The 27,455-nt window shown below is 44.3% G+C and overlaps 1 protein-coding gene across 1 annotated transcript in view; it reads right to left on the minus strand.

Moving 5' to 3' along the window:
- The window catches only part of LOC137539175 (uncharacterized), a 74,164-nt gene that overhangs the window by 29,743 nt on the left and 16,966 nt on the right, over nucleotides 1-27,455 (minus strand). Inside the window, exons 3-9 of the mRNA XM_068261684.1 lie at nucleotides 21,006-21,130; nucleotides 20,824-20,886; nucleotides 15,124-15,234; nucleotides 10,225-10,337; nucleotides 5,860-5,915; nucleotides 3,884-3,936; nucleotides 1,447-1,574 (exon numbers count right to left, since the gene is read on the minus strand). Of these exons, the coding sequence (XP_068117785.1) occupies nucleotides 1,447-1,574; nucleotides 3,884-3,936; nucleotides 5,860-5,915; nucleotides 10,225-10,337; nucleotides 15,124-15,234; nucleotides 20,824-20,886; nucleotides 21,006-21,130 (649 nt within the window). The remainder of the gene's footprint in view (nucleotides 1-1,446; nucleotides 1,575-3,883; nucleotides 3,937-5,859; nucleotides 5,916-10,224; nucleotides 10,338-15,123; nucleotides 15,235-20,823; nucleotides 20,887-21,005; nucleotides 21,131-27,455) is intronic.

The following is a 27,455-nucleotide window of genomic DNA, read 5'->3' on the forward strand; positions in this document are numbered from 1 at the left end:
GAGGGTGGGAAATTAAAAAAAAGTTGGAGGATCCCCCTCCAGAGGATCTTTAGCCCCTTGTCCCCCATGCAGGCTGGGATAGCCAGAATGCAGAGCCCCGGTCTAGTATATCCCTTTACTCATTTCTCCTGGGAGGGTGGTGGACATCTGGGAGTCCTCTTCTTAAAGGGGACTCCCAGATGCCACCATGAACCCCCCCCAGGGAGTCATCGTCCCCACCTCCTCCTGGGGCACCGGAGGTGGAGAAGAGCCCCTTGTCCATGGAATGTACAAGGGCTCGGGGGGAGCGGGAGGCTTGGCCACCCCTCCCCCCAGAGCCCCCCCCCCCCCATACCATGGACCATGCGGGCTGGTAAAGCTCAGGGTGCAAAGCCCCACCCGGCCGGGGCTCCACATTCTGGCTATCCCAGCCTGCATGGGAGACAAGGGGTTAAAGAGCCTTGGGAGGGGGGACCCCACGTCGGGTTTTTAGTTTCATTTCCTTCCCACCCTCTGAACATAAAAAGCTGTATAGCGATCCCTGGCCAAAGCATACGGACCCCCTGGAAACCCCATGAGGAAATTAATTGCTCTTTCTTTTGATATATGTAAATTTACACTACCGTTAGGTTTGCTACATTATCTGTCATTTACTACATTTAAATGTATACTTTTTCATGTGAAACTTTGAAATTGATTTTCTTAAAAACTATAAGGTCTTTTTGAAAAATTTTGTTTATTCTTATACCCACTGTCCCTGTTCACATACCCTCCAAATTTGGTGTTTCTAGCATGTAAGGGGGCTTTGCTATTAACCATTAAAGTCGGTGGCCGTTCGCATGTCATACATATTTTTGTGAAAATTCGCGAATGCTGTTCGCGAACAGAAAATTCTATGTTAGCTACATCTCTAATGCTAAACAGAGAATGATGATGGCATGGGATATTGATAAATGTACAGAGGTGTTACATTTGAAAAGTCCATATAAAAAAAAATGTTAATCAAAAGTTGATTATTGGTTGAAATGATTTTTAAATCAAATTTTTTTTTTTACACAAAATTATGAGAATCTCAGACACATGATGTGTGGTACCTGGAACAATATCCTCGGAACTTTCAACCAGAAAATTGTGTCAATTTTTTCAAATCAAAAATAATAAGTAAAACTGTAACGTGTATAGCCACCTTGATAAACATTTTCTACTATTCGCTATCCCCAACTTCTACTTCCTGGGGAAGACAACAGCATTAACTATGAAAATGCCGGGCGCACCCATATCAGTTATGTAATTGAGTCCTAGACTATAAAAATCAAAAAATAAATAACCCCTCTGAAATCATTTTTGGGGGAAATATGGTAAAACAACTATGGTAAAACAAAAGTTTCTCCTGAAGTTCCCTTATAAGTGAGATTGTCTCAGATCTCTGGGTAAATCTCATCTGGAAATGTACACATAAAATCTCACCTGCTGTGAAGTTGAACACATAATGGTTTTTAAAGTCTTTGTCTTCTGCAATAGTGGAAAGATGAGCATCCGAGCTGTCGATGGCTGATTTGCTGCCATCTGGAAAAAGCACGTAGCCTATGGTGTAACTGAAAATATTGGAGGTTACTGCCTAGCTTCAGGGGCATAAAGATATAATTTGCATATTCAGGAGTGAAGTATCATGGGAAACCACAGTGACTCACTTACAGCTGAATTATTGCAAACACCTTCTGCTTAAAAGAGAGACTGAAGCCTTGAAAATGACCTGTTTTTATTAGCCAGTTCTTTTCAGCATTAATGGCATAGATGAGATGCCGCATTCCCGCAGATAAACGAAGCCTTAAATCATTGTGAATCAGTAAATGCTGACTACTGGACTAGAATACACACCAACACTTATTGCAGGCATAAAAAGTGGGAGAACATAACTTTAGTGTTGGTGTGTATTCTAGTCCAGTAGTTATTGGAGCTCTGCACATCTTATGCTATTAAACATTCAGGTATGAGTTTCTGAAAGCGCTGCCATTCCTTTTGCTGTATGAATTGAATGTGTCTATACTAGTGGCTAGCTGCATTCACTAATTCACAATTATTTTACAAAGCTTTAGATTAGAATTAGCACACAATTTGCATCTGCTTTGCATTCAGTGCGTGTATTTAGTCCAGAGTGGCTGTGCATTGCCTTTGTAGGTTTGCAAACAGATGCATCCATGAGCGCTGTCACCAGTCTGTATGTATGTTTTATCAAATGTGTATACCATTTGTCTGATTAGCTGCACTGGAAATGATGTGTTTTTATCGCTAGATTAGCGTTAGGTCTTCCCCAAGGGGGTCCGTCACAGCCGTGGGGAAGTCTAGTAGGCATAATTTGTGCACTTATTATCTCTGAAGCTAACACCCCCCTTTGCCTGAAGTGAAGCTAGGTGTGTATTTTAGTGCAGTAGTGATTGGAGCTCTGCGCATTATGGCAGATAATTCATTCAGGTATGTATTTACCCCTCACTGAAGTTATGTTCTCCCACTTTTTATGCCTGCAATGAGTATTGGTGTGTATTCTAGTCCAGTAGTTATTGGAGCTCTGCACTTCTTATGCTATTAAACATTCAGGTATGAGTTTTTGAAAGCGCTGCCATTCCTTTTGCTGTAATAATCCAAATATGTCCATGGCCTGACATACCACTGCTATGCGGACGACACCCAAATATATCTTTCCTTCAAGCCTGGTGTGACAGGCCCAACTCTACTATAAACGCCTGCTTACGTGAACTACAGCAATGGATGAATGACAACTGGCTGAAACTAAATGCAGACAAAACTGAAGTCCTTCTGATTGGAGGGCAGCGCATGACAACAAAACAACTTAACTTGCAGTTTTCACCACTGGGAATAGGAGGCACGGATCTACGCAGCTCTGATCATGTACGTAGCCTGGGAGTTATAATTGATGGGGATTTAAACTTCAGAACTCACATCTCTGCTGTGGTGAAATCATCCTATTTTCACCTTAAGAACATCACAAAAATCAAGCACCTCATCCCCCCAGAAGATCTACCAACTTTAGTTCATGCCTTCATTACATCCCGGCTGGACTACTGCAATGCTCTCTACACTGGCCTTCCAAAAAAGGACTTGTACTGCCTACAGCTGATACAGAACACTGCTGCCAGACTGCTAACCAACCCCGTCACTGCCACATAACGCCAGTCCTGCACTCCCTTCACTGGCGACCTATAGAATGGAGGGTCCTATTCAAGATTGGCCTACTGACATTTAAATCCCTGAATAATCTGGGCCCTTGATACATGAAAGAAATGTTGCAGCTGCGTAGCAATCCCTGCATTCTCAGATCCACAGGTTCTAATAATCTAGTCATACCCAGAGTCCACTTGGAAACTTTTGGTCCCAGAGCCTTCTGTCATGCTGCCCCTACGTTTTGGAACTCCTTACCTCAACAGATCAGGACAGCTCCATCCCTGGACGTGTTTAAATCCAGACTGAAAACCCACCTGTTCAATTTGGCATTTGCAGAAATATAACTTTTGTTGTGTTAATACTTCATCCTACTACCAATTACTAGCCTAAGCGCTTTGAGTCCTATGGGAGAAAAGCGCTATAGAAATGTTATTGTATTGTATTGTATTGTATAAAGGGACGATTTGCATCATGGGAAACCCCAATTTCTCCCTTAAAACTAAATTATCGCAAATACCTTCTGTTTTAAGACGGCAACTGCTGGGCCCCATACACTTTCTTTGCTGTTGCGTTACTCTGCATGCAGAAAGCTTTTGCCTCCCTTTGATATTATATACCCACTGCCCATTAGAACAGGAAGTGAGGCTTATCCTGCGAGACCAGAACACAGACTCCACCCACAGCTACAAGAGTCACTCTTTAACAATCACTATGTTTGACTTACTGTTTTAAGAATGTCGGTATGCTGATGAGGTCCAGGTGTGCACATTCCCCCGTCTATGGAAATAAGACAAAAATAAAATAAAATAAATAGTTACCATTTTATTTTAGGTTCACATTCATACATCATACGAGTATACTTTTACAGTAAAGCCCGTCCACCACTGTACATAACTCCTCCCTAGCTGTAAAATGTAATCCATTTTTCAAGAGTGGGAGTGACTGAGGTGGGGATGAAAAGCTGAAAACCACAAAACGGTGAAACCTAATGCCCTATATATATATTGTGTACTGTGCTGTGTTAAAAAAAATTAGATATAGAGAACTGCACACGCGCTGGATTGTCACACTGGCCGACGTGATGACGCATAGCGGCCAGCGTGATGACGAGGAGCATCATAAAGCAGGAAGAGCCAGCCCGACACCCAACCCGGGAGTTGCCGGTAACAGGAGCCGCCGGAGGGATACGGACAGGAGCCATGATGACGTTGGGGGACCTCGCAGCCTATGGTGGGCTGGAGGCAACCCCAGGTAAGTGAAATTTTTGATTTTAGGGGACTGCTCAGGGTCCCTTTAAATATTTTTTCAATTCAAGAATTGCAATTGCAAACAGTTTTTCTGACTGTAACATTTCAAAAATCTGACCAATGTACCGCACACATGTTCAGTTTTTCCCCAATTATGAAAAAAAATTATTGAAAACTCAGAAAAAAATTGCTGGGGTGTGTACAATCTACCGAACACTAATACATTTTCATATAAATTGATCTGAAAAATCCAACACTACTGATCTTCTTTAATCGAATAAAAACGGGAAATTCAGTTTCTGGAACAAATTTTAAAAAAGAGCTTTCAATTTTTCTGTACAACGGATCATTTTTATCGAATTACCATAAAATTGGATAATTTTATTGTATGTTGTGTGGCCACCTTAAGCCTAGATTCACCGTGGAGAAGCGTGTTGCTTTTCTACACAACGCAGATAACAAGTAATGTGGTTGCGGTGGCACTGTTCCCATTCATTGATCTAAGTCCCCGGTAGAAAAACCGGTGGCTTCTTTTCAGAGGCTGCGGTCTTTCTGTAAAAAAAAAAAAAAATCACTTCCTCGCATGCTCACTCACAGGATAGAAAAACAAAAACTCACTGTGACCATCTTGTGGTGAAATAGTAAAACTACATGCACATACATGTTTGATACAAAAAGACACAATAAATTACATTTAAAATTATCTGTTTACCTCCCACACCCCAAAAATACCCAAATAAAATTTTTAAATATAAAAAAAAAAAAAAAAAATTACAATAAAAAAAAACAAAACATAAATAGTTACCTAAGGGTCTGAACTTTTTTTAATATGCATGTGAAGAGGGTATACAACTAATATGTTTTAAATTATTAGCTTGTAAATAGTGATGGATGCAAAACTAAAAAAAAAGGCACCTTTATTTCCAAATAAAATATTGGCGCCATACATTGTGATGGGGACATAATTTAAATGGTGTAATAACCAGGATAAATGGGCAAATAAAATATGTGGGTTTTAATTATGGTAGCATGTATTATTTTAAAGCTATGGCTGAAAACTGAGAAATAATGAATTTTTCCCATTTTTTTTCTTAATATTCCTGTTAAAATGAATTTAGAAAAAAATAATTGTTAGCAAAATGTACCACCCAAAGAAAGCCTAATTGATGGTGGAAAAAACAAGATATAGATCAATTCATTGTGATAAGTAGTGATAAAGTTATTGGTGAATGAATGGGAGGTGAAAATTGCTCAGATGCATAAGGTGAAAAACTACTGAAGGCTGAAGTGGTTAAATGAATTGAGGCCAGCGTAATTGGACTGTACACGCTATGGCTGCATAGCGTGCGCAGGGAAGTATAACGCTCCCTGTAATCATTCAGCTGTGCTGCTGTAGCACAGCAGCTTAGTGAATTAAGCCGAATGTATTTCTATTCTATTAATTTATACATACCTCAAAGTGCATTAAAATCATAGCGTAGCGGTGAAAATCAGCCCAGTTTCTCGCACCTACACAATAAAAATAGGAGCAATATCAGTTGCACTGGCAGGAGTAAGTGCACTTACAGCTGTAAGCAGACTATTAAAGAGGAACTCTAGCCCAGGATTAGGTACGTATTATCTTGCCGCCGGTGCGTTAAGTGCAGGGTGAGCCGAATGACAGCACACCCTGCTGCCCCTCAAATTCCCAACGGCCTTTCGTACTATATTACCCCTCCGATTCGTTGTAAGGAAGTAAGAGGGAGAAATAATTCGGAGTCCGACACCCGAATTACGCATTGCGTAAGCCACGGACTATAGCACTAGGGTTAATGCGTCACCCGACTCTGACACTACACTGCGGGCGCCATGTGCCCGAAACCACCTGTTCCGCAGGATTGAACTTCATCCCAATAATTAGCCGATACCCCCTTTCCCATGAGAATTCTTTACCTCTTCTCAAATACAGTAGATTAATAGAGACATCTTAATGGCTGATATTGTGGTGAAACCCCTCCCACTGTGTGATGTCAGGGCAATAGCAACTAGTAATGTTTGAAAGGGAAAAATTATGGCCGCTTCCTTAGTCCTCTTCAGGCTTTCCTACCTACCTTAAAGGATACCCAAGGTGAGAGGTATATGGAGGCTGCCATATTAATTTCCTTTTAACCTCCCCGACAATCTCGAGCTACACTCGGGCTAACCGCCGGAGGCTCAATGAAGGTCAATGGAGTGCAGTGGGTGTATTTACTCACCTCCCGGAGGATCCAGACGTCGTTAGTCATTCTCCTTCCTGTCCTCCGAGGCTCTGAATAAAAGGTAAAGTGTCATTTTCGTCATTTTGGCCTCGTAAGTCCTTTAAAGCAAAACGGAAGTGATGATGAAAAATACAGTACTCACCTATGCATAGAGAAGGCTCTGGAGAGCTTACCCAGTCCTCTCTGTGCCCTCACTCCACCGCTGTTCCCCAGTTGAAGTTATTTGACAACTGGTTGAATACACCTTCAGGAGTCCTTGGCAAGGCTTTGGCACTCGTGCCTAGAGATGAGCGGAATGACGTAATTACGATTTCGCGAAATTTCGCGTAATTAGTGTAATTACGATTATGGCCGTAAGTACATAATCGTAATGAAGAAGGATTTCACGAAATTTCGCGTAAGCGTAATTTTCGCATAATTTTCGCATTACAATGGGTATTTGTTCATGCCGTAATTTCGCATTAAACGCTACCGTAATTTCGCGTTAAACCGTAACGCTCCGTATAATGTAAAAAAGCCGCCGACTTTAAGGGTTAATAGCAAAGCCCCCTTAAATTCTAAGAGCCTCAAATTTGGAGAATATATTAAGGAGATCAGAAGGAATAAGAGGAAAAAAATTTTTTTCAAAAAGACCTTATAGTTTTTGAGAAAATCGATGTTAAAGTTTCAAAGTAAAAATGTATACATTTAAAAACCCGCCAACTAACGGTTAATAGCAAAGCCTGCTTAAAGTTTAGGAACACCAAATTCCTAAAGTGGGAATAAGAGGAAACATTTTTTTTTCAAAAAGACCTTATAGTTTTTGAGAAAATCGATTTTTAAGTTTCAAGGGCAAAAATGTCTTTTAAATGCGGAAAATGTCAGTTTTTTTTGCACAGGTAACAATAGTGTATTATTTTCATAGATTCCCCCAAGTGGGAAGAGTTTTACTTACTTCGTTCTGAGTGTGGGAAATATAAAAAAAAACGACGTGGGGTCCCCCCTCCCAGACCTCTTTAACCCCTTGTCCCCCATGCAGGCTGGGATAGCCAGAATGCGGAGCACCGGCCGCGTGGGGCTCCGCACCCTGACTATACCAGCCCGCATGGTCCATGGATTGGGGGGTCTCGGAAGGGGAGGGGCAGCCAAGCTTTCCCCTCCCCCTCCGAACCCTTGTCCAATCCAAGGACAAGGGGCTCTTCTCCACCTCCGATGGGCGGTGGAGGTGGAGGCCGCGATTTCCGGGGGGGGGGGGGGGTTCATGGTGGAATCTGGGAGTCCCCTTTAAAAAGGGTCCCCCAGATGCCCACCCCCCCTCCCAGGAGAAATGAATATAGAGGTACTTGTACCCCTTACCCATTTCCTTTAAGAGTTAAAAGTAAATAAACACACAAACACTTAGAAAAAGTATTTTAATTGAACAAAAAACATAACCACGAAAAAAGTCCTTTAATATTCTTAATTAACCATTAATACTTACCTGTCCCTTTAAATAAATAATCCCTCGAAATAGCCTCGGAAATGTTCTATCAGTTACAATGTAACAAAGTTATTACAATGTAACAACTTTGTTACATTGTAACTACGCCGCACCCGACGTCACTCGCCGAGTGACGTCGGGTGCGGCGTAGTTACAATGTAACAAAGTTGTTACATTGTAATAACTTTGTTACATTGTAACTGATAGAATATTTCCGAGGCTATTTCGAGGGATCATTTATTTAAAGGGACAGGTAAGTATTAATGGTTAATTAAGAATATTAAAGGACTTTTTTCGTGGTTATGTTTTTTGTTCAATTAAAATACTTCTTCTAAGTGTTTGTGTGTTTATTTACTTTTAACTCTTAAAGGAAATGGGTAAGGGGTACAAGTACCTCTATACTCATTTCTTCTGGGAGGGGGGGGTGGGCATCTGGGGGACCCCTTTTTAAAGGGGACTCCCAGATTCCACCATGAACCCCCCAGGAAATCGCGGCCTCCACCTCCACCGCCCATCGGAGGTGGAGAAGAGCCCCTTGTCCTTGGATTGGACAAGGGCTCGGAGGGGGAGGGGAAAGCTTGGCTGCCCCTCCCCTTCCGAGACCCCCCAATCCATGGACCATGCGGGCTGGTATAGTCAGGGTGCGGAGCCCCACGCGGCCGGTGCTCCGCATTCTGGCTATCCCAGCCTGCATGGGGGACAAGGGGTTAAAGAGGTCTGGGAGGGGGGACCCCACGTCGGTTTTTTTATATTTCCCACACTCAGAACGAAGTAAGTAAAACTCTTCCCACTTGGGGGAATCTATGAAAATAATACACTATTGCTGCCTGTGCAAAAAAAACTGACATTTTCCGCATTTAAAAGACATTTTTGCCCTTGAAACTTAAAAATCGATTTTCTCAAAAACTATAAGGTCTTTTTGAAAAAAAAAAATTTCCTCTTATTCCCACTGATCCCCTTAATATACCCTGGGAATTTGGTGTTCCTAAACTTTAAGCAGGCTTTGCTATTAACCGTTAAAGTCGGCGGGTTTTTAAATGTATACATTTTTACTTTGAAACTTTAACATCGATTTTCTCAAAAACTATAAGGTCTTTTTGAAAAAAAATTTTCCTCTTATTCCTCCTGATCTCCTTAATATATTCTCCAAATTTGAGGCTCTTGGCATTTAAGGGGGCTTTGCTATTAACCCTTAAAGTCGGCGGCTTTTTTACATTATACGGAGCGTTACGGTTTAACGCGAAATTACGGTAGCGTTTAATGCGAAAATACGGCATGAACGAAACGCGAAATTACGCGTTGAAAATTACGCTTACGGTATTTTCAATTATGATTTTAATGGCAATTACGCTACCGTAATTTCGCATCGTAATCGCAAATTTCGCATGCGTAATTATAGTAATGCGAAATTACGAAAATTTCGGCTCAACTCTACAAGTCGTGCCCCTGAGTGCTTACAAAGATGAGCGGGTCAATACTGTGCACAGGTGAGTCCGGGCTCCACAGTACAGATGCCCATGTCTTTGGAAGCACTCAGGGACTCGAGTGCGTCTGAAGTCTTCCCAAAGCCTTGGAGTTTAAACGATGTGACAGTAGTAGACCGAGGGCTCAGGGCCTAAAAAGGGGCTCTATGGGATCCAAAGCCACATAGGTGAGTACTGAATGTATTTTTCAGCATCCTATCAGATCTTCCACCCACAGAGGCAGTGGCGTAGCAATAGGGGTTGCATCGGTCTCAACTACATCGGGCCCTTGGGCCAGGCGGGGGCCCTCTCTGAACCACAGTATTAGCTCTTTATTGGTCCTGTGCTGGTAATAATCACTTCTATAGATGCGTTGAATAGTAGGAATCATGAACACACTGCTTCCCCTCCCCTTCTTACACCTCTGACACTGTGGTTGCCCTTGGCAGGTTTTGCAGCATTAATTGTATGTTTAGAATGCTTGGGGGGGCCCAATGTAAAACTCGCACTGGGGCCCATAGCTCCTTAGCTACGCCACTGCACAGAGGGTTGCTGGTTTCAGTAACTGTAAGAAACATGTAATGTTTAGACAAATGATGCTGTGAGGTTCACCTGTACCAAGGAATGTAAGACACGCTAGGGATGTATAGCTCACATACCATAGGAATGAGTGTGCACTCCAAACAGACGCATCTTCTTCTCCTGCCCTCCAATCACCAGATCAGCATCATGGCTTCCCCACTGCTCATAGCGGGAACTTTCCTTTCTAGATCTGGAAGATAATGAAAGTATTATTATTATTCATTTTGTTTCATATATATATATATATATATATATATATATATATATATATATATATATATATATATATATATAGCACCAACATCTTCCGTAGCGCTGTACATAGTACAAAAGAAATAGTGGGGAGCATAGATACATAAGAGGTTCAGAACTCTGTACAGTCAGGACATTCAGCAATACAAATACATACATAGCTGGTGCATGTTCATATGATAAATTACATCAGAATAAGAAAATATAGGAGGAGGTCCCTGCCCTTGTGAGCTTACAATCTAGAGGGTAGTGGGTTGGAGACATTAGGGAAGGAGACACAGGGGTTAGCGGATAAGGCAGTGAGCCTCTAATGCTACCTATGGCAAATTATAGACTTGTCTGAACAGGTGCGTTTTGAGTCTACATTTGAAGGTTTCCAGGCTGGGAGCATGACTGATAGGCTGAGGGAGAGAGTTCCAAAGGAGAGGGGATGCTCGTGAGAAGTCCTGGATACGGGACTAAGAGGAGTTGACTAAGCTAGAGGACAAGAAGGTCTCCTGGGAGGAGCGAAGGTTCCTGGTGGGACGGTATCTGAAGATTAATGAGGAAATGTATTGTGTTCTTATATACATTATTATTTTCCAAGTTCAACATTACTTTATCTATTATCGAACAAGTACATCTAGGGCTGGTTCACACTGAGCTGAAGTGGCAGCATATTCATAAAGCATTGTGCATGCGCACTGACCGGCGCCTTCTATGGCAGCCCCTCCACCATGCAAAAAAAACCTTGCAGGACAGGATCGTGTGTTGTGGAAATAGATTGAACAATCCCAGACACGGAGGAGAAGGATATTGTTGTGTGGACCGGTCCATGCTTTCCTATATGAACCGCACTGGGACCGCACTGCATGTCTGTTAGTCTGCTGATGTCTGCTCAGTAAGGTGGGACAGCAGAGAACCTCAATGCATCAAACCTAAAGGTACGTATACACGCATGAAAGATGAGGCTTGCAGGGAAAAGGACCAATCGTACGTGCAACAGTCCGGGGCAGATTGCTGTACAGATGCATTCTGCTACTATGGAGAGGGAAAAAGGGACAATGACACAACGGTTACAAGAAGTAGTGAGAGTGCGGTCACTGTCTTGGTCAGTAAGTCTAGGTTGGGCAGGGATGGGGGGTGAAGAGGATGAATGTGGGGTGGGGGGGGGGGATAAGGAACACATTGTGAAGGGCTCTGGAAAGTCAGGACACGGTTTAGGACAATGGATAGATGGGACACAAAATAAGACACCAGAGATATTCCTCTGGCTATTCAGGGACTTGAAACTGGGGCACAGTAAAAGTAAGAGTCAGAGGGGTATGAGCAGAGTTTTCCTATTATGATGCCCAGAAAATTCTGATCAGATGAGTAAGAGACTGCAGCTTTCACCCCCATTATCATGGTTATATGTTGGTGCTATATAAATACAATAAATAATAGTACACCCTTTACTGATGGCTGGGACAAGGGTGCACCAGTTGTCAGCTGGGATGAGCTGTTTCAACCAGCCACCAACATAAGGTCAGATGTTTTCAGGCTGGGGTCTCTTGAATAACAGGCTAACGTGCCGGGTTGTAACTACATTGGGCTGGATCTAAGGATTTTCAGCCATTCCCTCCCCCCACCACCACCACCACCTCCATCACGGGAGGAATTGGAGTGAGAATGAATTATTACCTGCTCCCGGACGCAATACAGACCTTGGGCAGCCAGCCAATCACCATGCAGCTTCAGTCTCATGCTGTTGCTTTACATAAACTAGGTACAGGACTGCCCCCAAGCTCCCTTGCCTCCCCCCCCCCCCCCCCATGATGGCGGGTGTCAGGAGGGCTAGTGGAACCCTGTACAGTGTAGTAGTTAGCTGCTACACTATATAATAGATATATGTTGATCAGTATAATGAAGATGTATTAACAGGTGTGGTTTGCAGGACTAGCAATTACAGCATGAAGCAAGTGAGGAGAAGCACATTCTCAGGTCTACTGTAGCTAGGCAGGTCAAACTCATCCCTGCCCATAAAAAACAGGGAATTTCTGACGTGACCTCAACAACAACAGGCCCGTGGCCCTATCATCGGTCATCATGAAGACCTTTGAAAGAGTGGTCTTGTCCCACCTCAAGCTTGCTACTCTGCCCAGACAGGACCTGCTCCAGTTCGCGTATAGAGCAAACAGATCCACCCATGAAGCCATTGATATCTGACTGGAGCTCATCAGCAACCACCTAGATTAGGCGGATTAGTACGCCAGGATACTTCTTCTGGACTTCAGCCTTAAATACTATCTGTCTCCTCATACTACAGAACAATCTTGCAGCACTCCAGGCCCATCCCACCCATTGCCTGTGGATCATGGCCTTCCTGACCAAAGGTCTCAAGTTGTCAAGCTAGATGACATCTTCTCTCAACCAAGGGTTGCGAACACGGATGCCCCACAAGGCTGCATCTTGTCCACCAATCCTGTTCTCTCACTAAACGAATAACTGCAGATCCATAGCAAACTCTGTCAAGGTCATCAAATTTGCTGATGACACCATCATCATTGGCCTTGTGACCCAGAATGAGGAGCAGGCCTACCGTCAGCAGGTGGATAGAATATGCCACTGGTTTAGAGAGAACATCTGGTCCTCGGCACAGCCAAAACTGTTGAGTTGATCATCGACTTCAGGAAGCAAGCCCCCACACCACCTCCAATGTACAGTGATGGCACTAACGTGGAAAGAGTATCCTGTGTCCACCTCCTAGGCTCAATCATTTCCAGGAACCTAAGCTGGTAAGCAAACAGCGGAGAGGAAAGCCCAGCAGAGACTATTCTTCCTTCTCCAACTGAAGTTTGGTATGGCCCAGGAGGTTCTTCAGACAAGCTTCTACACCGCCACCTTTTAATCTGTCCTCTGCTCTTCCATCCTGGACTGGTTTTCTGGCTCCTCCACCAGCGATAGACACAAACTTCAGAGGGTCATCAGATCAGTGGACATGATAATTGGTAAAACACCCCCCCCCCCCCTCACTGGACCTCCCCTGTAGGCTTGATCGTAACAGCCGAATTCCGATTCCGCTGGAACTCGGTGCTCCATAGGCAAATACAGAGTTCTGAAGTTTTGACTCCCGCAAACATTTTCTATTAAATTCAATGTCGGCAATTTCAGCGGTTAATATCAAAGCCCCCATACATGCTATAATCACCAAACTTGCTATATATATTATTAGGCATTTAGGAACATGGTGAAGAAAAAAAATTATGGTAAGACCATATAGTTTTTGAGATAATCCGTTTTAAAGTTTTGTAGGAAATAAACCCGTAAAATTACACTTTGGAACAAGAATTTTTGGAAAACAGTCACCTCAACCCACAAATGGCCACCGGGTAATCCTAAGTCCCTGGAGGCCACCTACGTTTCAGTAGAAGAACGAGCGGTTTTCCACATGGATAGGGGGGCCAGGGGAGGGGATGCCTTTGTCCTCCTATCTATGTGGGAAACTGCTTGTCTTGTCACTGTGGGTGGCCTCCAGGGACCGGGGATTACCCGGTGGACATTTTGTTGATGACACTGTGTGCCAAAAAAAATCATTTTTTGGGGGGGGAGGGGAGACAAATTTTGGGTTTCCAGCCGATGCAATGCATTTAGCATGGTGAGCTCGTCAGGTGCGCGGGACCTCCGCCCTGCGGATATTGGCATGGCATCACTTCTGAGGATACTGGTGTGGGATTATTCAACAGTAAATATATCTGGTTAATTAAGATTAATAATGGACTTTATTCTTTGTTGTGTTTTTATTCTTTTTTAACCCTTTTTTTGTGGAAATGGGCAAGGGGTACTATACCCCTACACTAATTTCTCCTGGGGAGGGGGTGGACATCTGGGGGTCTCCTTATGTCAAGTGACAGGCATGTCAAGCAGCCTACTGGGCCAATCAAAGTGCAGGAATATTGTTCTTTGAAACTACTGAACCGTCGGGCTCTGGGCGGGTTCAGTGGAACACTCGTTAAGTTTAATGAGGTGCTTGTTAAAGGGGAGAATGTAATTTAGCAGCACACGCTATGACTGCATAACGTGCGCTGAGAATTATTAACAAGCTCTGTAGTCATTAAAGAGGAACTTCAGCCTAAACAAACATACTGACATTAAGTTACATTAGTTATGTTAATCAAAATACATAGGTGATAGAATCTCTTACCCACCCTGTTTTAAAAGAACAGGAAAATGTTTGTGATTTCATGAGGGCAGCCATCTTTTTGGTTGAAAGGAGGTGACAGGGAGCATGAGACACAGTTACAACTGTCCTACATCCTGATCACCCCACCGAGTTGCTAAGCAAACAGAACAACAACATCAGAAATCGCATCATGCTTTGCACAGTATCAGGGGAAAAAATGCCTGGGCAGTTTTCTTTGATGGGGCGGAGCTTAGCTTCTGTGCAGCTAAAAATGAGGCTTTGGTAAGAAAAACAAAGTTCTGATGTTGTGAAACTGTTAAAGAAACACCAAGACTTTTCAGTGCTGCTGAGTAGATTTTTAGTCTGGAGGTTCACTTTAAGTGGATCAATCACTTTGCATTTCATTGGTCCATTCCTGCTTCCTCAGGTGATCAGTGTCTTTAAAAATAGATTCTGTAGCTAGGAACTCTCGTAGAAAAGGCTGATTTATTTAATAAAATATCTCTATTGGGGCCCCTTCTCCATCACTATACAGTCTCCAAATGGACTGCAAACGCCCATTCAATAATAAGAGTCTGCTTACCGTAGTCCTTTGAAAAAGTTGATGCTCATTTCTTCCAAAGCCATGGCGTGCGCAGTAGCAATGGCGCTGAGGTCATAATCAAAGTCACACACACCCGACTCTGCTGTCCAGCTGTAGAGAAGACAGGAAACCCGACTTATCAACATTTTTATTGTGACACACAAAAGAATCATGTAAATCCTTTATACACTAAAACTTATAAAAAAATAAAATAATATTGATTATTAATAATAATATTAGTTAAAAATGACTGCAGTAATTGATTACACTAATCGGCTTCAGCAAGGTTTCTCAGGCCATACATGCACCATTATTCAAAATAATCCAAGCAGACATCTTGCATAATAACTTGGTTCCATGTATTATTTTTGTGTGTTTGAGATTCGTTTTGAAGCTATGTGGCCTAGTAGTGATTCATTCATAAGCAATCAAAACTTTGCCATCTGTTCCTCCTTCAAGAAATGGTAGCAGGAGATTTGCGGGGTGCCCGTGGCTAATAGATGATTTGGGCACCCCGTAGGTGCTAATGAAGATATCGTTAATACGGTGCCCAAAACAGAAATTTGAGCACTCGAAAAATATTGTTTTCAACATTAGAACACTAAAGTTTTTTAAATATGTTATTGTTTTTAAACTTGCAACGTTGTTTGTACAAATTTTACGTTATCAAATATGTTATAATTTGTATGTGCAAATTTTACGTTTGTAAGTGTGTTTGTGCAGGGGGAATGGCTAGGGTTAGGCGTCAGGTAGGGTGTTTGTGCGCGGGGGAGGGGGTTATGGTATTAGGCAATACCAGGGGGGGGGGGTGTCTTAGGGTTAGGCACCACCAGAGGAGGTTTCAGGGTCAGGCACTGCCAGGAGGGTCTTAGGGTAGAGGAGGGTTCTGTGTGAGAGTAGGGTTATGTTAAGCTGTAGTCAAATATCAGTAAGATTTTCTACTACAATTTTCCCTCCACAATATTATTACAATAATATACACCATCTACACTTTAAAAACAGAGAATATCAGTAGATATGAACAATATTTTTATTAACAAAATAGATATTAACGGTATTTTTATTAACGCAACCCCACGCCATTTTTTCCATGATGCTTCCTTTTCATGCACGCCACACAATGCAGACAATCCATCAAAGGCTATTTGATAAAAAAAAAAAAAAAAATTGGCAAAATACTGCATTCTATATTTTAGACTTTTGTGTGCTAATTCATCAATATTTTCACAGGTGCGGTAGAAGTTTGTTATTTACCAAAGCCCATTGTCGGTAACAGCAGAAGAGTGTGTGTTGTTATTCCGTGCAGAGACAGTATTACAATAGTAAGAGGCATCCCGACATCCCTTTAGAATGTACAGTACATGTTTGTTTTACTGACTCTGCTTGCTCTAAATCTATCTATTAGTCTCCATTAGTCTTTCTTAACATTTTATTTAATTGCCACAGCTTATAAGAACTTCCAGGAAACGTTAAAGGGACTCCGAGCACCTCTCATGGGCATGCGACTCCAACCAGCACTGCAAAGTACTTAAAGATGCATACCATTCTGTAGCTTGTGCTCTCCTCTCTCATTTGATGCCCGAATCGCCGTTCTACACCAAATTTTTTTTGTTCGATTTCAGTTTAAAAATAGCGGCTGCCATCTTGGCTATGTTATAACTTACGGGTCAACCCTGTCTTCTTTATTAGAGAAGTGCATCACTGAATGAAGCAGGAAGAGGAAGTGACATGCATGGCCATTACAAGAGGCTCCTCCAGAGGGGTCATAGCACGACTTTGTTGGAAGTAGTCTGCCTTAAAGGCATGCCCATGAGAGGTGCTCAGAGTCCCTTTAAACATGCCATGCTTAGGTGATTTCCTCTGCATCTTTAAACAGGAACTCAAGAGGTTAAGCTGCTGAAGGGTGGCAGGGGAAACCCGTTTGTTAAGATCTCTCTCTGCTCATTGTCTGGGGGGTAGAAAAGCTAGACCCACCTGAGAAGCCTTTCAAAATCCGATCATGGATCATCGGGACTTGCAGGAGGCAGAAGCTGTTTCTATTGGCTTCTGCTCCTGTCAGTCATAGGTAATCACCTATTCTTCTGTGAGTTCTGATTCCGAAAGAGGAGAACTGCCAGTAATGGAACTGTGTTTTACCGTATGCTGTAACCTTGATGAATTAACATTTACTTGGGAAGGGGAAGCTTTGGCATGCAACAAATGAGGCGTCAGCAACAGTGACCAATCAGATGTCACTGCTACTGATCAAGTGCAGTGATTTGCTCAATGACGGTACCATGGTCCCACCCATGAGACCATCGGCCCCAGTTAGCAAAAAGAGCAGCGGGAGGCTGTGATTTGCCGGTCCGGTGCCAGCACCCCGCCTGATTGATCGAATGTCAAACCTTCTCCTCTGACTAGTCATGGTGATGGGGTTTTACTGTAGCATGCCTCAATAACAGGCATACATCGACACCTCACCTGCTTATGATGTCATAGGGAAGGACGGCAGGTGACTCCGGACAAATGAGGAAGGGCATTTCGGGGATGCGTGGATGAGGAGAGTAGTGTGTATGTGCCAGGCTGGTGGGTGGGAGAGCAGAGAGGAGGCAGGCGCCAGGCAGTCCAAACTGTTTGTCCAAATGCCGCCCCCTAGATTTTGCCACCTGAATCACGTGAATCAAGTGGCTTTGTGGTAAGTCTGCCCCTGCTGGGGCCCCTACAGAGTCTTTGTCAGGGTGGTGCCCCACCTTTGCTGGCAACAGGTGCACTCCTCTGGCAGTCCGTGACTCCATGCACTCCTCTCTTCATCCTCTCAGGTGCCCCTCTCCTCCGTTACCCGACTGAATATTATTATGTAATAACAAGTCGCTGGGTCACAGAGAGAGAGACTCTACTTTGGCAAAGACTTTGCAAAGGCCACGGGGAACACAATTAAATAGGGGATGATGGGTGGATGAGGGAAGAGCAGCTAGCCCAGGGACTTTGGGGGAAATTTGGTTGCAACAACAGACCTACTTTAATGGGAATTTGAGGGAACGGCCCTGGTTCCGTTGATGCAGGACTGGTTCTAAACTATTTGCTGCCTGAGGCAAACTTGTGAGGATGCGCCGCCCCCCCCCCCCCCCCCCCACTTTTCTTCATGTAATGTTCTCAGTCAACAAGGGAGCATAGGCAACAACTTGAGACATGACATGCTGCCGATCAACGCAATAATACACTGGCTAGCTGGCTGCAGGACTGTAAAAAACAAACTGCTCACCCTGCTCACCCTCAGCCAGTCGGCCGTCCTCCATTCCTCCTCAGTCAGGCCAGCAGTGCCACCTCCTCCCTTCTGCTGTGCAAGTCAATTGAAACGCTGCTGCTCTCCTGCCTCCCCCCTCCTCACTCACTGTCAGACTCCTCACACAGCACAACAAGCTGCTTTTCCCCAATGATGACCTCTTCACCTCGCTTTCCTCTCATCCTACTCTGACTGCATGCCGTAGGCCACATTCACATTATCAAATGCGGATGGCCGTGCGATTGGAACGCAACGCTTACGAACGCACGCACGCCATCTGTGTTTGCATGCATTGCGTGGCTGATCCCATTCACTATACTGAATGGGTCAGTCACGCGTTTTGTTAAAAAATGCGTGCAGCATGCGTTCGCAGACCGCACTGTTCCGGAACGCTTGCAGTGTGAACATCAAACAGTGCAGTCTATGCACTTCTGATGTCACGGGTTTCTGCCTCCGCACGTGTGTCCGAAACACTGGTGGCAATGCGTGCAATGTGAACAGGGCCTTAGTGTAAACACACAGTACAAACATGCTGCCCCTGTAATCTCTGCGCCTGATGCAAGTGTTTTACCTTGCTTCACGAGAGAACCGGCCCTGCGTTGCTGTAGATTCTGGAACCATAGCTTACGTGTTTGCTGAACCGTTTGATCATCTGTAAGGATCCTTCGTGCCGGTTGCAGTGGAGCCGCAGCCGAGCAGTTTTGATATTTCTGCTTGCATTTGGTTGCTTGGTTTTGTTTGCAATTGCCATGAGAGTCCTTTCTGTTTGCAAGAACACTGCAGTTCAGAGTATGTTCAGGATGTTGTCATGAGTCCACCTATGGCTTACTGCAGATGAACTGCAGTCAGACAGTGGTGGATTTCTTACATGCATGTGGTTGCATAATCTGGCATGCATTTGTAGTGAGAGTTTCGCCCATTCCCAGACAGTTTGCAGCTTTCAATCAGTGTAACACAGGATTGCATGATTACCATTCAGCTGTGTGTGAATTTGCATGTCAGTTTCCATTGGATGATGTCCACATAAAAGCCTGCCTCTCATTCCAGACCTCGTCCGACATAGTGTTCAGCTTACCTGAGTTGTCGATGGGTCCATGCTGTGATAACTGTATCTTTTATTGCCTTGCTTTGTATTACAGTACATTGCCTGCCTTGACGGTCACTGCACCCGCGGGGGCACAGTGGAGTCTTACCACCCTGCTGACTGCCTTCACCACCTTGGTGACTGGTAGTTATCCTGCTTGCTCTGTTCATGAGGATGTAACTATAAGCTGCGGTTGCTATTAGTTACGCTCCTACCTGTTTGTCTTGTAGGGATGGTCGTAGTCAGCCAACTTCGCTACGCTGGAAATACTCGTAGTTTTACGCAATTACGCTTCACCAAACTACGGCTTCGAAAACAAATATTCGCTTTGTATGCATTTCGTAGAATACGCGTTAAAATACGCAATTACACGTAGTGTATGCGGATATTTATGCCCGTATGCAGAAAATTGAACGCATTCATTTCTTTATAAATGCATGTACTGGGAACCCTTCTATGCGTACATTCCCCTTTCCAATGCGTAAATTTGTATGCATACAATCACATGCGGAAAATGAGACGCGAGTAACGCATTCGTAGTTCACTACGCAATACACATGTTAACTACGCATAATGGGCGTAAGCTACGCGTAGGGGTACTTCGCTACGCATAAATTCAGAAGCGTAGTTTTGAAACTTCGCCTATGAACTACGATGCGTAGATGCGAACTATGATGCGTAAATTCGCACTGGCGTAGTTTCTGCTCATCCCTGTATGTCAGTGTGGATGTTTGCCGTCGCTGGTGCAGCGACTAGATTGGCAAGCATTCCGTCTGTCTGTCTGTGGTCTGTCTTGTTACTCAGCCAGAGGTTTAGGCGGCGGTCGCCCTGAACAACCATTGTATCTTGTTCGCTAACAGTCAGGCTGTCTGTCTGTTGCCTGTCAGCGTTGCACTGAGCAACTATTGTGTCTTGTTTATTTGTGGCGGTATCGGAAGCCCAGAGCTGCAGTTGCTCTGGGCAATCTTGCTCTCTTGTTCATTACTCCTGTGACAACCTGTGTAGCCTCTTCCATCACCCAGCTACATAGTCTTGTTTGTTCTGGTGGTACTCTGGCTTTCTTGCCCTCAGCTGCTATACCTTGCACCTCCAAGGCCTGGGTGTAACTGAAGTTGGGCAGGTGTTGCTCTTAACCTCCCGTTCAAGCGGGGTGAAGAAGGTGGTGGTAGATTGGGGTATGGCAGCTGAAAAGAAAGCAGGTGATCTGCCAGGCATTACATCATCACTGATGAAAGTGCAGTATGTAGATCAAAGACAATTATGCTGGCTGCACCTGACAATGGTTCCAAATGAGAATCACTGTATGCATTTGTGTACAGTGTTTTTTAATATCTGTATGACAGGACTTCCTTACAGAAGTGAGAATGTTACTTGGACTGCCTCAGCCTTGGAGTCTTGGCTTTGAAATGGAGCCTTTCTGAAAGAGAAATCACACAGTGATTACCAGAAGTAAAACGAGCAGGACAGAGACATAGAATACTCCAGCCAGCAGTTAAATCCACATGTAGTTCCCATTGGAAGGACAGCAGTAAGTACCTTAAGACCCCAGCAAATGAGATTCTCCAGGTCTTGAATGGATCCAGACATTCCAGTTTCAGCCCACCTGCGTTCCAGCCGTCCTCAGCGTCAGAATCCAGGATAGTGTCGGGGTGCGCTGAGTGCTGCAACACACAAACACACAACCAGGGTCGCCATCAGACATTTTTGGGCCCTATACTGGACAAACCTACTGGGCCCCCCTCAAGGCTGGATTTGCACTTTTTGTGCCCCTAGGCCAAGTATGTTGTGGCTCCACTTTCATGTGCAACAGTGCCCCTCCCATTCCATGTGCCGCCCCCCCTCTTCCATGCATTCCATCTATGTACTGTAACCCCTCTCTTTCATTAACAGCTACCTTGGGCATCAATTTCCATTTTTCATGTGTTGCTTCCCATTTTCACTCTCCTCTTTCATATGCAGCAACCACTCTTTAATTTTCAGGTGCCCCCTTGGGCTGTAGCTACACACAGTCCGGGCCTTTGTGGCCTTTGCAGGAATCCACCCCTGGCCTCCCTCATTCCCCTCTGCCCTCACATGATAAATCACAGTCTTTGAAGGCCTGAACACACTAATGTCCGTGCATCCGCTTTTCACACACTCCCATGGCTGGGAGGGTTCTGCGTATGTTCAGTTCGTTAAGCCTGTACCTGCACTTGCACAGAATGCTTCCAGCTACGGGGCAAGCGCAGAGCCCTGCAACCCAGCTGGATTCTGAAGACTTCACAGGAGCACAACGGATGGGACAGGAACGGTATTGAGGGAGATGACGGACTACAGAGGGGCTGGAAGGAGCCCCAGGTAAGTAAAAATCCTTTTCTCCCATTCTTCTCAGGTTTACTTTAATCATTAACTGACTAAGGGAACTCCTCGATAAGCCTCCTGGAACCTCTCACCACATTAATGGTCATCCAGAAGGACAGACACGGACAGACACAGACTGCTGCTGGGGCCCATGTGTGGCACTGTTCGCCAGGCCCCAGATTCACTCGGGCCCCATACAGCAGTCCCCCTGTTATGCCCTGAAGGCAGCCCTACACAAAACACAGAGAAGCTGGTGGAGAGATCGCTACGTAAAGCATGCAAAGTAATAAAAGAAAACATTTCCTTTCCCTCCCATCCCAGGCAGATTCATGAGGATTTGCCAACAAAATTTGACACATCTGCAAAATGTGGCAGCTTCATGCAAAATTCCAACACAACAGATGCCAGTTCCAGATAAAGTCAAAGTGGAATGTGCCTATACTGCTGCATCTGAAATATTACAGAAGACACACCAAAAATCCTGTGCGGGAGAACGTGATCACATGACCAAATGCAGAACAATGGAAACTTAGGAATCGCAGGGAAAACACAAAGTCCAGTGTTCTACCGAATTATAACTGCACGTGTGAAAATATTAGTGAATACGTAAAAAAATATATTTTTTGTTACTGCATGGAGTAATTTACAATAGATGAAATTTTTGCTGAACAGGTCTTAACCACTTCAGCCTTCAGTCGTTTTTCATTCACCAATAACTTTATCACTAATTATCACAATGAATTGATCTATATCTTGTTGGTTTTTTTGCCACCAATTAGGCTTTCTTTGGGTGGTACATTTTGCTAAGAATTATTTTTTTCTAAATTTTAACAGGAATATTAAGAAAAAAATGGAAAAAAATAATTTCTCAGTTTTCATCCATTATAGTTTTAAAATAACACATGCCTCCATAATTAAAACCTACGTATTTTATTTGCCCATTTTTCCCGGTTATTACACCATTTAAATTATGCCTTTATCAGAATGTATGGCGCCAATATTTTATTTGGAAACAAAGGTGCATGTTTTTAGTTTTGCGTCCATCACTATTTACAAGCTTATAATTTAAAAAATATTAGTTGTATCCCCTCTTCACAAGCATATTAAAAAAGTTCAGACCATTAGGTAACTATATGTTTTTTGTTTGTTTTTTAATTGTAAATTTTTTTTATTTTTTTTTAGTTAAACATTTTATTTGGGTATTTTTTGGATGTGGGAAGTAAATGGTTAATTTTAAATGTAATTTATTGTGTCTTTTTGTAATAAAAATGTATGTGCATGTAGTTTTACTATTCGGCCACAAGATGGCCACAGTGATTTTTTTGTTTTTTTAACCTGTGAGCGAGCACTCTCGCTTACAGGAACTACAGTGAGGACGTGACTTATTTTTTTTTTTCAGAAAGACCGCGGCCTTTGAAAAGAAGCCGTCGGTTTTTCTACCGGGACTTAGATCAATGAATGGGAGCAACGTCCCCTTTCATTGATCTCCAGGCTAACGGGAGCGGCACAGGGGTCCACGTGTGCCGCAGTAGCAGCATTTTGGATGTGAATGTCACCTCCAAAAGGCTAAAATGGTTAATGAATTGAAGTGACACTGAAGCAAAATAAAATCTTCTGATATAATGAATTGCATGTGTAGTACGGCAGTAGCAAAAAAAGTTTCTGTACCCTGTTAGCCAAACAAATTATGTAGTTAGAAAGAACAAAGTCTTGTAAAAGTAATACCTTTTAATAGCTAACTGATAAAGCTAAATGATGCAAGCTTTCTGAAATAAGGATCCCGGAAAGCTTGCATTATTTAACTTTATCAGTTAGTCATTAAAAGGTATTACTTTTACAAGACTTTAGGCTCATACACACATCAGACCATAGTCTTTGGTAAATGAAAGATCACAGACCCATTTTACCCTCTTCCATGTAGTATGAGAGCCATACCTACACAGTCTATTCTATTGAGCTGAACTCCCCATCAGACAGAAATCTTTGCAAGATGCTGAACACAAAGATGCTGTAGTGTAGACATTCAAAAGATCAGTATCTGCAAAAGATCTGTTCCTGGAAAAAGATCCGTTCCTGTAAAATGCATTCATAGTCTATGATATCTGAAGATCCTCATACACACCTTGTTTAACAGACATTCATCTGCGGGTCAGATCCACCAGGATAGTGTAATGGATTGCGGAGACACCGCCGCGCGGTCTGACAGTGAGGCGGCTGTTTCCGCGTTCAGACCGGCGGTTTCTCCGCAGCAGCATGCGTCTGGTTTGTCTGAGCCTAGTAGTGCACACAGATGGAGAGCTACGCGTGCGTGCGCGCTGCAAGACAGGCTCTTTATGCCAATAGGAGAGGGGTCAGCTGATCGGGATGATCAGCTGATCCCAGCGTGGCAGGGGATTGGCTGAAGGGAACTGGGCGGTGCTGAGGAGCGCTTTGCTATATATACTCCTTGCCTGTCAGTTGCTGGTTGTCTGGCGTTGCGAATGCTTATGTGTTGGCACTCAAACCTTAGTCAGATCTTTCAGTGTGGTTGAACCAGGAGGACGTGGGAATGCACACTTAGCCAGATTACTGTGTTGCTATTGTGTTATACTTCAGACTAGTTCCAGGGTGTTGAGACCACGGACCTCACACCCAAGACTAGGGATACTGTGTTACTATTGTGTTATACTTCAGACTAGTTCTAGGGTGTTGAGATCATGAACCTCACACCCAAGACTAGGCCTTGTTTGATATCTTTTATGACCTGTTGCTTTCCTGACTCTCCTTCTGCTTTCTGATTCGGTACCTACGCATATCTGATTACCTGTTGCCAATCCTGCCTGTCCCTGGTTACCGAATCAGCCTTCTATCTCTGTACCTTATCTGCTCATGTGTTGCCGACCCGATCTGGCCGACCCTTCTTGCTGTCACCCGCTCCCTGGGTGTTCAGTCCATCTGCAGGGACCCCCTGTCTCTCAGAGGGACCTCTCTGCAAACCAGTCAGCGACTCATCCTCTAGGAGTCCTTTGACTGCAGTAGAGTCTGACTCTCCTTGGTTAGAGTCATCTGCTCATCAGGTGATTCTACTCATTACTGTTGCACCAAACACTTCCATGTTTTCAGGTGTCCAGAGGTTAGCTATACTTGTATTATCGGTGATTCTGCAGATCATCTATATTCAGGTATATATCTGTATTGTTGGTGATACTGCAGATCACCAATAATCAGATTCTCTCTGTGTGCTGACACTGATCGTTACAGATGGATTTTCAGATCTGCAGATGATTGTCTGATCTGCAGATGAATGTCAGTTAAAAAAGGTGTGTATGATGATCTGCAGATCTCATAGACTATGAATGCAGGAACATCTTTTGTGTCTGTACACAGTGGCGTACCTAGGGTATTTGGCACCCGGTGCTGATTATCCACAGTCACCCCCCGTAATTGGGGCTACGTTGCGCGAAAAATGTGTGTGGTCATAGACCAAAATGTGGGTGTGGTCACGGGTGGAGACAAGTTTACATGAACTTAGCAATGGTGGGACATTAGATTAGGACAGTGGTGGCGAAAAGTCACTTATCTATCGCAAAGTGCCAACAGCAATTTAAACTAAATACAAACATTTTAACTCATACATGAACATTATGGAAAATCCAAGTTGAAAATAAACTGTGAAGATAAACAAATTCATCCATCCTACTCCTGAAAATGTATTTTTTTTAGAATCCCCCAGTTTTATTTTCTGTTTTAAAAAGCTAAAAAAAAGTAGGTTTAATGCTATTATCTCATATGATGATGATTCAGCTTTTCCCATAGTCTCGCAGTTAGCAATCATGAGGCCCCCAACAAGACAAATTCAGCAATCTTGAGGCCCCCAACAAGACAAATTCAGCAATCTTGAGGCCTCCAACAAATTATGAGGCCCCCAACAAGTCAAATTCAGCAATCATGAGTCCCCCAACAAGACAAATTCAGCAATCTTGAGGCCCCCAACAAATCATGAGTCCCCCAACAAGTAAAATTCAGCAATCATGATGCCACCAACAAGACAAATTCAGCAATCTTGAGGCCCCCAACAAATCATGAGTCCCCCAACAAGACAAATTCAGCAATCATGAGGCCCCCAGCAAGACAAATTCAGCAATCTTGAGGCCCCCAACAAATCATGAGGCCCCCAACAAGACAAATTCAGCAATCATGAGGCCCCCAGCAAGACAAATTAAGCAATCTTAAGGCCCCCAACAAATCATGAGGCCCCCAACAAGACAAATTCAGCAATCATGAGGCCCCCAGCAAGACAAATTCAGCAATCTTGAGGCCCCCAACAAGACAAATTCAGCAATCATGAAGCCACCAACAAGACAAATCCAGTAACCATGAGTCCCCCAACAACACAAATTCAGCAGTCATGAGGCACATAAATAGACAGCATTTCACATAAATGGGCAGAATGCCCCCTTAATATGGTAGACACCTCTCACCTGGCTTCTGAATTCTCCTCTACTGGCTGCTGTGCCTGGCTGGCAATACTGGTTTTGGCTGGATTGGGGATGATGTGTGGGCTGAAAGGCCTGGCAGTGATGCTGTGGCCTGACTGGCGGTGATGCTGTGGCTGGGCTGGCTGGCGGTGATGCTGTGGCTGGGCTGGCTGGCGGTGATGCTGTGGCTGGGCTGGCTGGCAGTGATGCTGTGGCTGGGCTGGCTGGCGGTTATGCTGGGCTGTGCTTGGCTGGTTGAAGTAAATGCTGGCCTGACTGGTGGTGATGCTGTGGCCTTTTTGCCAGTGATTCTGGGCTGGTTGGCTGGTGGTTATGTTGGGCTGGATGGCCTAGATAGTTTAGGTAGTGACAGGAGCCCCCCCAGTTTAGGTAGTGCCCGGAGCCCCCCAGTTTAGGTAGTGACAGGAGCCCCCCAGTTTAGGTAGTTACAGGAGCCCCCCAGCTCAATTAGTGACTGGAGCCCCCCAGCTCAATTAGTGACTGGAGCCCCCCAGTTCAGTTAGTGACAGGTACCCCCCAGTTTAGGTAGTGACAGGAGTCCCCAGTGTATGTATTGACAGGTGCCCCCCAGTTTAGGTAGTGACAGGAGCCCCCAGTTCAGGTAGTGACAGGAGCTCCCAGTTCAGTTAGTGACTGGCGACCCCCAGTGTGTGTAGTGACATGCCCCCCAGTTCAGATAGTGACAGGGACCCCCAGGTTAGATAGTGACAGGGACCCCCAGGTTAGATAGTGACAGGGACCCTGAGGTTAGATAGTGACAGCGACCCCCAGGTTAGATAGTAACAGGGACCCCCAGGTTAGATAGTGACAGCGACCCCCCGGTTAGATAGTGACAGGCACCCCCAGGTTAGATAGTGACAGCGACCCCCAGGTTAGATAGTGACAGCGACCCCCCAGGTTAGATAGTGACAGCGACCCCCAGGTTAGATAGTGACAGGGACCCCCAGGTTAGATAGTGACAGCGACCCCCAGGTTAGATAGTGACAGGGACCCCCAGGTTAGATAGTGACAGCGACCCCCCAGGTTAGATAGTGACAGTGACCCCCCCCCCCGGTTAGATAGTGACAGGGACCCCCAGGTTAGATAGTGACAGGGACCCCCCGGTTAGATAGTGACAGGCACCCCCAGGTTAGATAGTGACAGGGACCCCCAGGTTAGATAGTGACAG

This window comes from Hyperolius riggenbachi, chromosome 11 (genome assembly GCF_040937935.1).
Source record: "Hyperolius riggenbachi isolate aHypRig1 chromosome 11, aHypRig1.pri, whole genome shotgun sequence".
NCBI lineage: Eukaryota > Metazoa > Chordata > Amphibia > Anura > Hyperoliidae > Hyperolius > Hyperolius riggenbachi.